The 17,463-nt window shown below is 38.7% G+C and overlaps 1 protein-coding gene across 3 annotated transcripts in view; it reads right to left on the bottom strand.

Annotated features, from left to right (window-relative positions):
- Positions 1-17,463, bottom strand: part of UGP2 (UDP-glucose pyrophosphorylase 2) — a 53,064-nt gene that overhangs the window by 7,312 nt on the left and 28,289 nt on the right. For all 3 annotated transcript variants that reach the window (XM_081253950.1, XM_081253951.1, XM_081253949.1), the window contains exons 4-5: positions 2,348-2,533; positions 880-1,013 (exon numbers count right to left, since the gene is read on the bottom strand). In XM_081253950.1, coding sequence (XP_081110076.1) covers positions 880-1,013; positions 2,348-2,533 — 320 coding nt within the window. The remainder of the gene's footprint in view (positions 1-879; positions 1,014-2,347; positions 2,534-17,463) is intronic.

The raw sequence follows: 17,463 nt of genomic DNA on the forward strand, positions 1-17,463 counted from the left end.
CCAGACCTTCAAGTAAAATAATGCATTTAAAGTTAAATAAAACTTCCCTCCCTTTCAGTAGTAATTTGATCATAAGTGAATCCAATTTTTTTTTTTTTTTTTTTGCTGTATGCGGGCCTCTCACTGTTGTGGCCTCTCCCGTTGCGGAGCACAGGCTCTGGACGCGCAGGCTCAGCAGCCATGGCTCACGGGCCCAGCCGCTCCACGGCATGTGGGATCCTCCCGGACCGGGGCACGAACCCGTATCCCCTGCATCGGCAGGCGGACTCTCAACCACTGCGCCACCAGGGAAGCCCATAAGTGAATCCATTTACGAAAATCTCTCATTATCTGTGTTGATCAAAAAAAATCAGCTTCCTAGATAGTAATATTTGCTGCAAAAAAAAAAAAAGTATTCCATGGTCATGCAGATGGGGGACACCCCATATTTTTAAGACATTAATATGTTTTATGACTTCTTAAGAGAGGAGAGACGTATTAAGTAAATTTTCTCAAACTTACTTGGTGGTGGGATTGTTCTTTTCCCTGAAAACCTATTTGGGAAATGGTGTCCATTCTTACCAACAGATATATTCAGAAAATCAATAGCAGGTTAGTACTTTCCCAGAAAATCAACAGCAGGGATGTCTGCTTCCTACCACTGGCGAGAACCAGAATCTCAGGCAGATTCTCTTTTAAGAAGTCCAAGTTACATAACCACAGAGTGATTGCAACTATCAAATATCTATTAACAAATGTTCAGCCTTTAAAGGCATTAAACACTTGCAGACAGTCTTTGGCACTTGTACATCTTGAGGCTGCTCTGTTTAAACAAAACAAAGAAGTCCTTCTTTCCCAGGAATAACATCCCCCAGAGTTAATTTTTTTTACTCCTTGTACCTGCTTTGATTAAAAGTGTAGATTTTCACACGACAGTGATTATACTTCTGTAGTATTTTTTTTGTATCTTCATCCGTGTTAAAAGAGTTCATTAGAACAAGAGGAACATCTGTATTGTAGGTTTTGTTCAAATGCTAGGGAAGAAAACGACAATCAGACTACCCAGACTTACTTTTCTTTTGCTTCAAAGTGTAAAATAAACTCCCTGTGGTTAATCACAAGATGTCCAAAACATCATCTATAAGTAGTAAAATATATAGATTTGCAATAAAATATAACTATTTAGCATAAGACATTTTGCTAATCAATTCACCATGATTAGCAAAATTACTTGCTCATTAAGTCACAACCCTATGAGATAGAAACTACTGTCTGCATTTTATGGATGGTTAAACTGAGGCCCAGAGAGGTGGCAGGTCAGTGGCAGAACAAGGACACTGCCCCCCTAACCCCCGCAGTCTGACTCTGCAGCTGTATGCCCAGCCACAATGCCCTATGGCCTTGCTGGATGGGCAAACACAGACTAAGCATTTACTCTGTGTCCAAAAGCACTGTGGAGATGAAAGTACAAATGTTACAAAGACATGTCTCCCTATTCTCAGGATTCATGTTAAGAATTGTAATTTTACCCCAAGTGAAATCTTTTCCATCTCTAGGAAGGGCTAAGAGGCAACAGAGTGAGAAGAAAATAGGATATTAGAAGTCAGACTGTCCTATGTTCAGAGTTTGATTCTGCACTTACTAACTAGCTAGGGAACCTTGGGCAAGTAAATCAACCTCTCTGTATCTTGGTTTCCTCATCTGTAAAATGGGGATGATAATAGTGCTTATCTCACAGAGTTGTGGAGAAGAACAAATGAGTCAATTCATGTAAAGAGCTCAGAATAACACTTGGTGTGCAGTAAGTGCTGGATAAATGTTAGCCACTGCTACTGCTATTATTATTGTGGTTGATGGCACCGTATGAGACACTAGGGATAAAGAGATGAAAAAGATAGGGCCACTGCCCCTGAAGAGCTTATGGTCTATGATTCATGACTTTATGGACTATGATCAAGAGAGAAGCCAACAACAGTTCTTAGCATCCATGGTGCCCAACCAGATACATGAAATTCTCCCCAGCCTCCCAAAAGGGGTTAATAAAGCCAGATCATCCCAGCTGTGATGAAGGCTACCACTAGACAGAAAGGTGGGGAGAGAGGTGGGGAGATCAAAGGAGAATCCGAAGAGATCCAAAGATTTCAGCGCCACAAATGCTATTTAAAGATCAAAAGCTTTTACATCACCCTAAGGCTTTGCTCTTAGAACACCAAACCTTTTTTTATACACTAATAAAGAGACTAAAGATAGCAAGCTCCTTGACTAGTTCAAATCCACATCTGTTATTTTATAAGGTAACATTTACAATACCCTAAAAACTAAAAATGATTTTGTTAGCTCATGAGAAAGGCTAACAGCTACCACTCACTTCGATTTGCTGAACGGTCAGATCCAGAAAGGTATTCTCATTCCTCACACCAATCAGACTCTTCGGGCCTTTGCAGCCCATGCTGGTTCCCAAACCACCATTGAGTTTCACCACCACCAGCTTGTTCAGCACAGAAGATATGTTATCAGGTAAGCCCCTGGCTTTTATCTTCTCATAGGGTTGAATCTGAAATTAAAAAAAAAAAAAATTATAGACTAATTCAAACAGCTTTATAAAAGGTTAAACCAAATCAATACCAAGATTATTTCCATGCTTCCTTAAAGAGGTCTGCTTTCTCTGTAGAAAGTTTCAACTACATTTCCTTTAATGTCCAGGGCCCTTCTGGTTCAAAATCAAGTTCTCATTGGCAACTTCCCTTGCACACAGAAGTAGTTCAGCGGTTCATTTACAGTACAATGGAGTAAAAGAGGGGGAAAAGTTACAGTCTACAAATATTTGTCTGGCTGGTGAGAACACCTAAGTCTCTTGGACTACCTTCAAAAACTCAGAATTCTCAATTTGCATCAACATAGCAAATAGGGTGCACAAAACTCATCAAATCTGTGACTATTTCTGGTACACTATGAATCTACTTCAGTTCTGGAGAAGTATATATATGACCACACAGTTCTTGGTAATATATTCATGCTATTCCTGGAGACAGTGCCAAATACTCAAAACAAGCTAACAGTACCTGCTCTATTATGGTTCACAAGGGTGTGATTATTGCAATCTGAAAGACTTTTTTTTTTTTTTTTTAACAAAAGCAAGTTTGCCTGAAAGAGTTGTGTAAACAGTAAAACAAGTTTGAAATGAGCACAGAACCTTCATCTTCAATTTATCCCTCACAGGGAAGGAACAATGACACAGTGGAAGCTCAAATTCTTCTGTTTAAAGAAGAGGCACAAGCAAGTCTAAATATCTTATAACAAGAATGGAAGTTTTTAAAAAGATCACAGTATATTTTCTATCCATTTATAGAAGAACATTTGTTGTTATTTTTCTTTAATGAAATAGGTCATCAAATGTACTCTTTGGTTACATGATGGTGGAGGATAGATAACACTTGAGGGGACTGAAAAAATAAAACCCTATCATACACTTTACTGTTTTCATGTTCTACTACATGTAGGTGTGTGTGATGGTGTGTGTGTATGTGTGTGTGTATGATGAATAAAGTCTATGACAGGAAAAGGAGTTGATGGGCTCACATTTCAGTGATCAGGCTGTGAAGGCAAAAATCCCTTTATACTTTGTCAAAAATACATACATGTCAAATGTGGATTCCTGGTCATACACTTCAAGTATCTATTACTGAGAATTTCTTAGGCACATTATATCTACTCAAAAGAGTTATTAGCAAATGGGACCAAGCCAATTATTTTCCAATTATCTTTTAAAAGCCAAGAATTTCCATTTCCATTTAGCAGTTACTTTTTTTTTTTTTTTTTTTTATTGGCTGTGTTGGGTCTTCGTTGCTGCGCGTGGGCTTTCTCTAGTTGCGGCGAGTGGGGGCTACTCTTCGTTGCAGTGCACGGGCTTCTCATCGCAGTGGCTTCTCTTGTTGTGGAGCATGGACTCTAGGCACACAGGCTTCAGTAGTTGCAGCACGTGGGCTCAGTAGTTGCGGTGCACGGGGCTCAGTAGCTGTGGCTCATGGACTCTAGAGCATAGGCTCAGTAGTTGTGGCGCACAGGCTTAGCTGCTCCACGGCATGTGTGATCCTCCCGGACCAGGGCTCGAACCCGTGTCCCCTGCATTGGCAGGCGGATTTTTAACCACTGCGCCACCAAGCAAGTCCCTAGCAGTTACTTCTGACTTCCCAGAAAAGAGTCTGATATTTACAGAAGCCTCACAAGGGTGTGAAAATCAATTTAACTAAAAACCCCTAGTTCATGTATTCATTTTAGGTAAAACTGTTTTAGTACGGAAATATTTTTACCTATTTAATGTTTCTTTGAATACTTTAAAAAAAAATAGAATACATAGAAGCAAATTTTTTTTTCTACATATGGTGAGACAGGCCTATGTTTTCCAATTTCACTTAAAAATACTTTCATTGTGAAATATCACACATACAAAAGTTTATAAAATACACATACATGGTAGAAAGAATAACCTAAATTTAAAAAGAATATTGCCATAGCGTAGAAGCCTGCATGCATCTGTCCCTGATCATATTCCTCTTCCACCCCTAGTAGTAACAACCACCTTGACTTTGACTCCCTGTAGTTTTACCACCTATGTATGCATTCATAATAACAATATTTTACTTAATTTTGTCTCTAAACTTTTAAATAAGTTGAATCATACTATAAAGTATCCTCTTGTGACTTGCTTCTTTAATTCAATGTTATGTTTTAAGAATTATTCACATTAATGCATGCAGCTATAATACATTCACTTTTCACTGCCATGTAGTATTCAGTTTACGTATCCATTGAGAGACAAAATTGTCATTATTCACAGATGATATGATTTTACATGTAGAAAAATCCAAAGACCTCACAAATAAATTGTTAGGATAATGTGAGCATAGCAACATTGAAGATACATGGTCAGTATTAAAAATACAACAAAAAACACTGCTTTTAGGGACTTCCCTGGTGGAGCATTTGTTAAGAATCTGCCTGCCAATGCAGGGGATATGGGTTCAAGCCCTGGTCCAGGAAGATCCCACATGCCGCGATGCAACTAAGCCCGTGTGCCACAACTACTGAGCCTGAGCTCTAGAGCTGGTGAGCCACAACTGCTGAGCCCACGTGCCACAACTACTGAAGCCCGCGCACCTAGAGCCTGTGCTCCGCAACGAGAAGCCACCGCAAAGAGAAGCCCGTGCACCACAACAAAGAGTAGCCCCTGCTCGCCACAACTAGAGAAAGCCCGCGCACAGCAACAAAGATCCAACAGTCAAAAATTAGAAAAAAAAAAAAAAAAAGCCACTGCTTTTGGAGCCCTTGTGCACTGTTGGTGGGAATGTAAAATGGTGCACCTGTTAAGGAAAAAAATATGGTGGTTCCTAAGAAATTAAAAATAGAATTATATGATCCAGCAATTACACTTCTGGGTATATCCCCAAAGAATTGAAGGCAGGCTCTCAAGAGATGTTTGTATACTCACCTTCTTAGCAGCAGTATTCACAATAGCCAAAAATGGAAGCAACTCAAATGTCCATCAACAGATGAATGGATAAAAAAAAAAATGTGGTGGGCCTCCCTGGTGGCGCAGTGGTTGAGAGTCCGCCTGCCGATGCAGGGGATACGGGTTCGTGCCCCGGTCTGGGAGGATCCCATATGCCGCGGAGCGGCTGGGCCCGTGAGCCATGGCCGCTGGGCCTGCGCGTCCGGAGCCTGTGCTCCGCAACGGGAGAGGCCACAACAGTGAGAGGCCCGCATACCACAAAAAGAAAAAAAAAAAAAAAAATGTGGTATATACACACATGGAATATTTTTCAGCCTTAAAAAGGAAGGAAGTTCTGATACATACTACAACATGGATGAACCTTGAAGACATTATATTAAGTGAAATAAGCCAGTCACAAAAAGACAAATACTTGTATGATTCTACTTACATGAGGCACCTAAAACAGTCAGATTCAGAGACAGAAAGTAACAGGGTGGTAAACAGGAACGGGGAGTTGCTGTTTAATGGGTTGAGAGTTTTAGTTTTGCAAGATCAAAGAGTTAACGGAGGTTGGTTGCACAACAATATGAATGTACTTAACAATACTGAATTGTATGCTTTAAAATGTTTAAAGGTGGTAAAAAATTAACTGCTTCTACATGTAAAAAAATTAGAAAATAAAATTGATTTAAAAGGTATCTTTTATAATAAAACCATCAAAAATAGCAAATAGCAAATATCTAGCAGTAAATCTAACAAAAGATATGTAAGATTATATACACGGAACTCATTTTTGAGAAAAATTAAAAGACTTAACTAAATTCAGGGATTTATTTATCATGTTCGTAAATTAGAAGACTTGCTAATGTAAAGATGTTAATTCTCCCCAAACTGATCAATGCAATCCTAATAAAAATCTCAAGGGTTTTTTGTGTGGTAACTGACAAGCCAATTTAATGTATGTATGAAAACACAAAGGGCCAGGAAGAGCCAAGACACTCTCAAAGAAAACCTTAAGTCGGAGAACCAGCTTTATAACATTCTTTTTTAAAAAACTGTAGTAAATATGTATAGCATAAAATTAGCCATCTTAACCATCTTATAGCCATCTTAACCATTTTTAAGTGTACAGTTGAGTAGTATTCAGTACATTCACATTATTGTGCAGCCAATCTCCAGAACTCTTTCATCTTGCAAAACTGGAGCTATACTCATTAGAAAACAACTCCCCACTCCTTCCTTTCCCCAGCCCCTGGCGATCACCCTTCTACTTTCTGTCTCCATGAGTTTGACTACTCTGGGTGCCTCAGACAAGCAGAATCATACAATATTTGTCTTTTTGTGACTGACTTATTTCACTTAGCACAACGTCCTCAAGGTTTATTTAGCATTCTTTTTTTAAAGTGGCTTATATGTTTGAGGAGATTTCAAATTAATGCAGGTTTTTCCAGAAACATGTTTTTATTTAATAAAGTTAATGTGTGTGTATGCAACAGATCTGAGAGAAGGCAGGACTGATATGAAGAACTGGAATACAGGTACAGGTTGGCAAATTCTATGGCAAATTGAGCCTTTAATAACTTATTTATTCCATTTGCAGGTATTAAAACTGGAATAGAATACATGTTCTGAAGTCTTAGTTTAGTAAATCAGAAAATGGATTCTCTTATTTGAATTTAATGAACATAACAATACTCTCTTAACTTTGAATTAAAAGAATGAAAAGAACACTACAGGTGTAACCACAGTTCTAAAAGTATAAATCTAAGGAAACGCTAATCTTTCGGATACATATGAAAACAGGACAGAATGGCAGGGCTTGGGGTTTCAGACACTGCTCAACACCTGAGTTGTGAATTTACTAGTATCTCTGAGGGATGGGCGGCCTGTCATTTCAAGGCAAAAACTTTAAAAAAATGTAAACAATGTAAAAAGAAATTTAAGTATGTAGTCAAAAGATCAATAGGATGGCATTTTTTTCACTGTCACTCTCCAGACAGTGCTAAATGCAGCTGAGGAACTGAAGTTTTAATTTTATTTAATATTAAATGTAAATCAACACACATGGCTAGTGGCATGTGCAGTTCTAGATGGTCTATTAAAAAAAATCAACTGAGGGATGAGAATTATGTTTCAATTCGTTTTAATAAAACTCTGCCAAAATCCTTCTTTGTTCAATACAATCTTTTTTTTTTCACTTTAATGTCACTGACATCACATCACAAGACATTCAACCAAACACATAAACACTACATTTGAGTATATCAGATATCTTTAGGAAGAACGTAATTTCCTTTTTGAGCCAACAAATGTTTACACAAATTTAAATAATATCAGGCAGAATAATGTAAACTGGATTATATCTTAATTCTACTCTTTGAAGAACTGTTTGGTGTACTAACACTCACAAGCATTAAAGTGAGGTTTAGGAACCATTTTTAGAAAAAGTACTAATAGGGATTTTTCACCTCCTGTGCAGATGAATTAAAAACCAAATGTCAACCTTGTTGCCTTAAAGTTTCACCAGGAGAAAGAAACCCTCCAAAGTCATGTATGTTCATGATAAAACATCTTTGATCCACATACCATAAAGAATATAAAGTATTTAGAGAAAAAATATGTTTTGTTCCCACTAATCAATCTTCAAAACATGCATTTTACTAGAATGCTTTAAGAAGACAATTCCTTATGACTGAGTCTATGGAGGCTAAACAAATTTTTTCTTGTATCCCCCAAATTTATTCTATAATGGTGATAAAGAAAAGGTCTTAGCCTCATAATGATTTTAACACTAGGCCATTTGGCCTTCAGCCAAAAGGTATATTAAGTATACTTGTAGTTTTAATTCAAATCTTCCCAAGACTGGTATCTTAAGAACTTGAGTTTAAATTTAAAATGTACTTCTGAATTACTTTTCAAATATTTGGAGTGAAATAAAACAAGCTGATCCGAGCATAACACTAAATTCCAAAACCGAGCTAATGAAGACTTTTGGGTACAGGCCCAGGCAACTCATAAGTAGAAAGACTTGTTTACCATTCAGGTTAGGGCCCAGAATTCTCTGTGAAGTGCCATATTTAGAACCTTGTACCCCAAGTTAAGTGGGCAGGGAGTCACCCTACAAATGTCAAGGAACCATGGTTCTTTAGGTGGTGCTTTCAGTAACACCTACTTGTCTTGCTATATCTAATTCTTAAAAGCAGCTAATTAAATACCAGTACCACTGAGGAACTTGACTGTTAACAAGAAAAGGACTATGGAGAGAAAGGGAAGAAGTCACAAGGTGTGAAGTAACAAGGTACAGCCAGGGGAAAGATGTCCAGAGTCATCAAGTTAAGTGTTGCTGTTCGAAGCCTCCACTTTTACTTAGGTTTTGACTTATACCCACAACACTCCCACACACAGACACAGACACACAGAAAGGCACCGATTGTGTGAGTCCAGGAAGGCAGGACACTTTTGGTCTACAGCTTATTACAGGTTAAATTAGGTGGTAAGCTCAGCTTCCCATCACACAAATCACCCTACATGCCAACAAAAGTTCTGTTGGTGACGCTATCCACACCCTCCACCAGGGACCTCACCAAGCAATCCCACAGAGCACGGTTTATTTCCACAAGCCAAGGGGACCTGTGTTAGAAGGTTGCTTGGCAACAGCTGAAGTTATGCTGGACACACCTAGTCACAGAAACATTATTAGACCTGTGCTCCACTTTCTTCTCCTCAGCTCCCCCAGGAGAATGCACAAAGACATCCATTCAGGCAAAGATGGAAGGTGTTGGGAGACAACAGGGAGTACCATGCACTGCCAGATGTGGCCTTGATGTTACTCTGATTGAATCCCTTTAGTCAGTGACTAGTGCTATCTTTGTGCTTTCAATCCCGATCACCCTGTTTCTGTTTCATGTCTCTATTCAGACATGAACAGAATTCAGTATTCTAAGAAGACCTCTGCTGCACGTAAATATACAGCAGGGCAACCCCTAAAGGTGAGGTGGGGCAAACCGCATGAGACTCCCTCAAAATGCGCAGCGGAGACGAGGCCCCTCATGTTCTCTTCTCACTGGGAGAAAAGAATGGGTCAAACACCCAACTTCCTCTGGGGAATGAACAAAAGAAAGTAGTTGGCAATCTATGAAAGAACATACTTTAAACAACATTTTCCCTCTAGGATGTCAATCTAGTTTTTCTGCAGAAACTGAAAGATTTTAAACAGATCGTTTAAAAACTGTCTAATGTGATCTGTATCTTGCCAAGTCTGCTCACAACTTACTTTTCAGTTATCAGAAAAGCTGAATTCATCACACCGTCATGGAGACATGTTCCCATTAGCAACAGTATAACCTGGTTCTTGGTAGCATATTCGTGCTATTCCTGGAGACGGTGCCAGACAAGCTAACAGTGCTGCCCTGTTACGGTTCACAAGGGTGTGATTATTGCAATCCGAAATTTTTTTTTTCAACAGAAGCAAGTTTGCCTGAAAGAAAAGAGCTGTGTAACAGTAAAAAAGAGTTTGAAATGACGCTCCATATGTACAGGAAGTGTTCCAAGAACATCAGCTTATTCACCAAACCCTCACTGCACAGCCTTTGTGTACCAAGGCTCACATTGTCTCTTCACTTCACATTTCTAAAGGTAATGACCAAAATCTGGGTCATTTGAAAGCTCCTACCAATTAATTTAATGACAGAAAAATCATACCTAATCCAGAGATTTGTTTTCTCATTCAGTAAAAGCCGGCAAATCATGTACATCATCACATACCCCACCAACACACTTGCCACCAAATTACGGCCACCAAGATACGCTCAACTGCTCTTCATAGAGCAAATAAAGCCATCCTCTATGGGAATGCCTCGACCTTCTGCCACCAGATCAGATCCTCGGGACCTCCCTGCATCTCCACCTTTGCTGCTCCCCCTTCCTTCTCGTCACAGGAAGAGCTGTCCCTGACCCTAAGGCAATCTCTCTGCCAGTGCCCATCTCAAGATCCCCGTTTCATCAATCTCCCAGGCTCAGCACGAACCTCTCCCTCTCTATTCCTTTCCATCAGCATGAACAAATTCAAATATATGACATCTAAAAAAACAAAGAAAACAGCAATGCATACACTCACTCATCCCTTTCGATACTGACATCCCTCTTTTCTCCATCTTCTTAAAGGCAAAGCTTCTTGAAAAAGTTGCTGCACTCACCTCTACTTCCTCACCTCCCTTTCACTCACTCACCTGCTGCAATCTGGTTTTCTCCATAGTTCAATGAACTGCTCTTACCAAGGTCATCAACATCCTTCTAATTGCTAAATCCTATCCGTAACATCAGTACTTCTCTAACTGTGCTCTCAGCTGCATTTGACACAATTGACCACTCCCTAGATCTTGAAATGCTCTATTCTCCTTGACTTCTGAAACACCGCATTCTATTTTCCTCCTCTTTCTTCCTGTTCCTTTTCAAGCCCCTTCTCAGTAGACCTCCTCTTTCCAGCAATCTGCTCCTGTCTCTATGGCACCAAGACACACCCAACTGCCAAGCCAAGAGCTTGCTCACATCTGATCAATGACCAAGTCCTGTCAGCCTCAGGAAACTGTCTCTGTTGTCACAGTCAGCATCCCACTTACCTCTCATCTAGTGGTCTCTATGGTCCCCTTACCTCCCTTCAACCCACCCTCTATCTTGCAGGTGGTGATCTTCTAGAAAATAAAATTTGAAGATGTTTCTCTCCTAATTACGTCATTCACAAAGCAAAGCAATGACATGGCATGGCAGAGATCATTAGCTGCCTACCCCAACATCATTTTTCCCCTTCCATTTCAGAACCCTGATTGTCAGCTGGGCACACCACCATCCCCCCAAAAAAGACCACATTTCCAGCTTCCCTTGCAGGTATTTGTGCCAAAGTGCTGGTCACTGTGATTAACTGGAAGTCAGTTGAAAGATTTCCAGAAAGTCTCTGTGAAAGGGCAGGGGTTGTGCCCCTTGTCCCCCTTCCTGCTGTTTGGAATGAAGACACGATGACTAGAGTTCATTCAGGTGGCCACCGGGGACCATAAGGAGATATGGTGAGAATAGCAGAGTGGCAAGACAGAGAAGTGCAGGTTCCTGATAACCACCAGGTTGCCATAATAGCTCTGGATTGTGTCTCTCTACATTTACTCTATTATTTTGAGTTTCACTATTAAATGTAGCTGGATTGAATCCCAAACAGAAGACATGGTATACAAGGTCTGTAATGATTTGGCCCTTTTTTCCTTCTGCTCTCTGCTCTCCTACTCTCCCTACACACTGGTCTCCAGGGACATGCAGCGTTGGGCTCTCTAATGTGCCACATCTCTTGCTTGCAAGTCTCTGCACTTTCTCCCTCATGCAAACTCAACTTCACCAAATGCCTTTTCTTCATCTTCCACATCTCAGTTCAGAGCAGTGATTCTCAGGCTTTATGAGCTATCAGTCACTTGTGAAAATCAGACGTTAATGGACTCTCTTTCAGGAAAGTGCAATGCCATCCCCCCAAGAAACAAAACTTCACAAATGTGGAAATTTCATTCACAGAATATAAAAATAATCTTTATAAGAGATGCTGTTTATTTCCCAGTGAAAGTTAACATGCAAATAAAGGAAAAAATAAACTAACTCTCCAAACTGAATTTCAATGAAAAGGCTTCTGTTTGGCTTGAATTAGAAGTTGACACTGTAGATGGACTTTGAGATGCCTGCCATCTTTAACTGCCATTCAGTTTTGACTTTCTTTTTTGATGATCCTGAGTACTAAAAACCTCGACTCTCTCCAAGGCAAGCTCTCACAGCTTGCTCTGTCAGTTGAATGCAGGCTTGTGCTAGGAACACCAGAATTCTCCAAGACTTCGAGAACTCAATGGCTCATACATTTTCTGTATCTTCAAAAGTCAGTAAGGTCATCTTCGGTGAAGTCTGCCTTACTCATGCAGGATTGCACCATCTTTGATGCAACGCTCACAGATGCAGAAGAGGATGAATTACAGTGTATGTGGTGCTTATTCTCCTCTGCAGTAGCAGGACCAGAAGTGCTGGCTGGCATCACAGATACTACTGTGCACACAGCACCAAGACTTTTCTTCCAGCACAAGTTTTGTTTGGCTTGGAAACTTTATCATTTTAAAAACATTTCCAGAAGAGGTTCATAAATAATAATTCCTCTTTGAGGGCACCAGCAGGCATGTAATGGATGAAAACCAGTGCTCTGGCTGCCCTGAGAAATGTCTGAAATTGCAAGGCCACGCTAAAGGGAAATGATGTAGCTGCTGGTTCCTCCATGACCTGATTCAAATCATTTTAATAAACTACATCAATTTCAGCATGAATTTTATCATTTGATAAAAAGATTGCTCCAGAACTGAATGAGGCAGGATAGTAAAGTAGCTGAGAGCACAGGCTTTTAGCCAGGCTGCCTGGGTTTGGATCCTGGATTCCACTGCTTGTTATGGCAAATTATTTTTCTGTTCCAAGTCTTTTTCATCTACTTCATTGATCTGTTATGAGGATAAATGAGACAGTACGTGAGAAGTGCTAAGCAAAATGTGTGGCCCACAGTACGAACACAGGTGCTGGCTGTGCTATCACTACATCACTGAGCCAGACACACTCTCCACCCCACCCCACACTTGAACATTTCTGAAACCAGGATGCATCATACAACCAACGGGATCTGAAAATTAATTGGTTGCACTTTTTTGCTTTCTTAGTTGTACATAAAAGGTACAACTTATAATCGATGGCATAAATTTGATAAAATACAGCAAAAAAATTTGATAAAACTCAATTTCTCTCTCTGCTCCGAGTCACAAACCAGCTCAGTGATCTCCCAGGTATGGGTTCCACCCCGTCTCTCTCCAGTTATGTGTACCTTGAGGATAGTTTAAGACAGAGGCCAACAAACTATAGTCTGTGGGATAGTCAGAACTGCCACCTGTTTTCACAGTGTTACTGGAACACAGTCGCTCTCGTTAATTTACATATCGTCTATGGATGCTTTTATGCTACCATTGCTGAGGTTAGCGATCACGACAGAGACTACACAGACTACAAAGCCTAAAATATTCATCATCTGACCCTTCACAGAAAAGGTCTGCCAAACCCTGGTTTAAAACGGTCTTCTGTGGTTTTGATAATATCTCTGCCTTTCCAAACTTTGCTCCTCCTAACCTGGCTCCATGCTGCCTGATGACTTCTCAGAATGGCCAGAGAGCAGGCGCTCCCTCAGGCCGTGTCAGCTTGCAGTTCGGCTGGCAACAATGCTGTCACAGAACAATCCCCCAGGCTTTTGTATCCCCGCATATTCATCCAAGAAAGCAAAACCAAGGATGTGTAGTTGGTAGCAGAACTCAGCAATTTTCAAAACAACAGAAGGAAAACCTAAGATTAAAAAGTCTTTTATCTACTCATATGAGGTGCCTAGAGTAGTCAAATTCATAGCGGCAGAAAGCAGAATGGTGGTTGCCACGAGCTCGGGGGAGAGGGAAATGGGAGTTGTTGTTTAATGGGTATAGAGTTTTAGTTTTGCAAGATGAAAAAGTTCTGGAGATTGGTTGCACAACAATGGGAATATATTTAACCCTACTGAAGTGTACACTTAAAAATGGTCAAGATGGTAGATTTTATGTTATGTGTATTTTACCACAATTAAAAGAAATTTTTAAAAAGTTAGTCTTTTGTGTGGGTGTATATGTGCAGGTACACATATACACCCTGTCAAGGTGTCAGAGAACCACATGGCAAAATCACTTTTTGTGATACTCATATGACCAGGAGGGAGTCTGACAAAGCCCCCACTTCCTGCTTCAGGTACTACCAGCTTCTATCAGTAATTATTATACTGTCTCCAAATCGTCTGTTCAATGCTCCATATCTCCAGGAAGGCAGTAACTGCCATATGGTACTCCCCCTACCATATCTATCACCTTTAATTATGTGTCATGCTCATTAGCAGCACTCACATATTTGTTGAGTAAATAAGTGAATAAATGAATGGAACAAACAGCTATTAATAAATGAAATCTATTCTCTGGAACTTATTTGTTGTCTTATTAAATACTAAGTTTCAAACAAAAGTGGTGTCATCACTAATTAGAAACCTAATTACAAACATCATTATTTTAATTTTATAAAAAAGTACTGAATTAGCCAACATTATATACAATTCTGATAAAGAAAACCTAAATCTAAGACTTTGCGCTGCATAAAAAATCATTTTTACAGGCCATAATATTAGTGTAGTAATTATAAAATGATCCCTCTGTGATAGGAAACAAACAGAACGATCACAGACTAAACATTATAAGCTAAGCCTGGAAAAGTACATTTCCTAAGAAAGTTCTTTCGTCTTCTTTCACTTAAGAAATTATAAGAACACAAGACAAACTATCAAATCAAGTACATATTTTAATTTTGTCAGCTACTGATATTAACTCCCACATCTTTGTTTCTTTTTAAATTAATTTTAATTATTCTAAATTACATGTCAACTAGACCTTACAGACAGGAAAACGGTAATTTTTCCAGTAGTGGAGGAAATCAACTGTCCTATTCATACACTGAGTCCATACATGTCCAAAAGCAAAAATTTGTAAGAGGGAGTAAGTAAACAGGTCCTTTCAAAGAAAAAGTCAGAAATCTTGGCAGCAACACTGCTTTCTAAACAATTACACTCATCAGCACCAACCCAATAACTCATGCACAATATCCTTCACTACAATCTGCTACCTCAGTTACTAAAGTCAACCTTAATAAAAATCTCAGAAAGAACTATTACCAGGAGCTAGAATCATAAAAATCACTTAATTTTCATCTTAAGTCTCATACTGCCCTCTCGGGGGAGACAAACTTGAATACTGTGCCTTTTTGTTACATAAAGGTAAGGATCATAGCAATTCAAAGTCCAATAACCAATTATTACAAATAAAAGGATGGTTCCATATTAAATTAATACAAACAACTAACACAACACAAATAAGCCAAAGAAAAAATTCAACCTAATAATCAAATAAAAATTTTAAAATATTTTTCATCTCAACTGGCAAATATTTTTAAAAACAGTAATACTCAATGCTTTAATAAATGTAGCAAGACTGACAATAGACTGTAGGTCTCTACTCAATGCTAATTCAGAGAGGCCTTTCCTTTCTCTGCCTACCCTCTCTAAAATATTACCTCTATTCCCTCATTCCCTATATCCTTACCTTTGTTTTTTTCATGTCACTTATCACTACTTGAAATTACATTACATGTCTTTTACTATCCACGCCTCCACTAGATTATGAACTAAAAACTAGATGAGGGTAGGGCTTTATCAGTATGGTTCTCTACTAATATACAGTTGGCACTCAAAATATAGCTGTTGATCCAATAAATTAATGTGACTAGGAGTGCAAACTGGTATACTTTCTGGAAAGGAATTTGAAATGTCTAATAAGAAACTTTAAAAGCTTTATATCCTCCAAACACAACACCATTTCTGAATATTTATTCTTAGAAATAATTCTGAGATGCAAGGATTTATATATAAGTATATTAATTACAGAGTTTTTATAATAGGAAAAAAATAAGAGTCAACCTACATGCCCAACTACAGGAGACTTTCCAGAAGTAACACACACTGATACACTTGTACAAACTCCCAACTTTCACCCTTCTGTCAACTGTTTTTACTACTATATTTCCTTCAAGTGATGAGTTAGATTCATTATCTTATTTCCTACCATCAAAAAATTAAAACATTTGAATTCCCAACTTCTGCCACGCCCAATGATAGATGATCAAAGAATCTTATAATGGTCATCCACCAACCTTCCTACAATTTCACCTAAGCTTTAACAATCCAATGCCAAGAACGCTCTGCAAAACTTCCCCTGCTCACTAAACCTGACACCCCACAACGAACACACAAATCCTTTAAATACCTAAATGTCCACACAAAATGAGAATGGGTGCCCAATTCTTTTAATAGCTACAATAGTCCTTTGAAACAAGGCTTCACATCTATCTTGAGATTAGTAGATAAAAAAATCTATAAACATGGATGGAGTTGCTGGTTAAAGATAATCTATATACACCACCCTGGGGCTTTCACTATGTGGATCTTCAATAAAACTCTTTAATAAAACAGAATAGTACAGCTAATCATTTTCATAACAGAGAACATTATGTTGCTTATCCTCACTGAGGAGCACAGACTTCCTGTAATCCAGAAAGTTAAAGAATTTCCTGGAATTTATCTCTGCAATCAGGAAAAATCACTAGAGATAGATGAGCTTTATCTGTTACAACAAAAATTGCAAACTACCAACACATTTGATACAAGAGAATTACAGGGATGTAAATTATGGCTCACCTACTTGATGGAATATTTTGCAAAAAATAAGACACACAGAAAGAATTAAAGTATTCATGACCATAAATGAAACAGATATCAAATTAAATATACTGGTAACAAATAAATATATATTCATAACCAAAGACAAAGAATATTTAAATAAGAAAAGTTACAGAACTTAAAAAAGAAATACCATCTGTAACCTTAATACAATTCTGTTATTTTCACTGTGTCCAGGATAGCACCTGACATCTAAGAGGTACTTAGTAAATATTTATTGAATGTATAACAACAATAGTAAACATTTACTGGGTCTTTATCAGAGTGCCTGGCACACAGTAAATGCTTTACATGCATTCTCAATAATACTCATTAAAATCTTGCTTTTATTATGTCTACTTTTTATGAGTGAGGAGACTGGGCGTAAAGCAGTTAAATAACCTGCTGAATGTTACGTGGCTAAGAAGTAATGAAGCTGGGATTTAAATCTCTGGAGTCTGTATTCTTGACCTCCCTGCCATTACAGGTAAACTGGAAAAAAAAAAAAAACTGTTAAGTACACTGAAGGCAGAATGAATTCAGTATACATAGGGAGGTGGTTTTGTAATGGTGGAATATATTAATGACTGACACTGAGCATGAGGTAATT

The sequence above is a fragment of the Mesoplodon bidens genome (genome assembly GCF_964165515.1).
Source record: "Mesoplodon bidens genome assembly, chromosome: 14".
NCBI lineage: Eukaryota > Metazoa > Chordata > Mammalia > Artiodactyla > Ziphiidae > Mesoplodon > Mesoplodon bidens.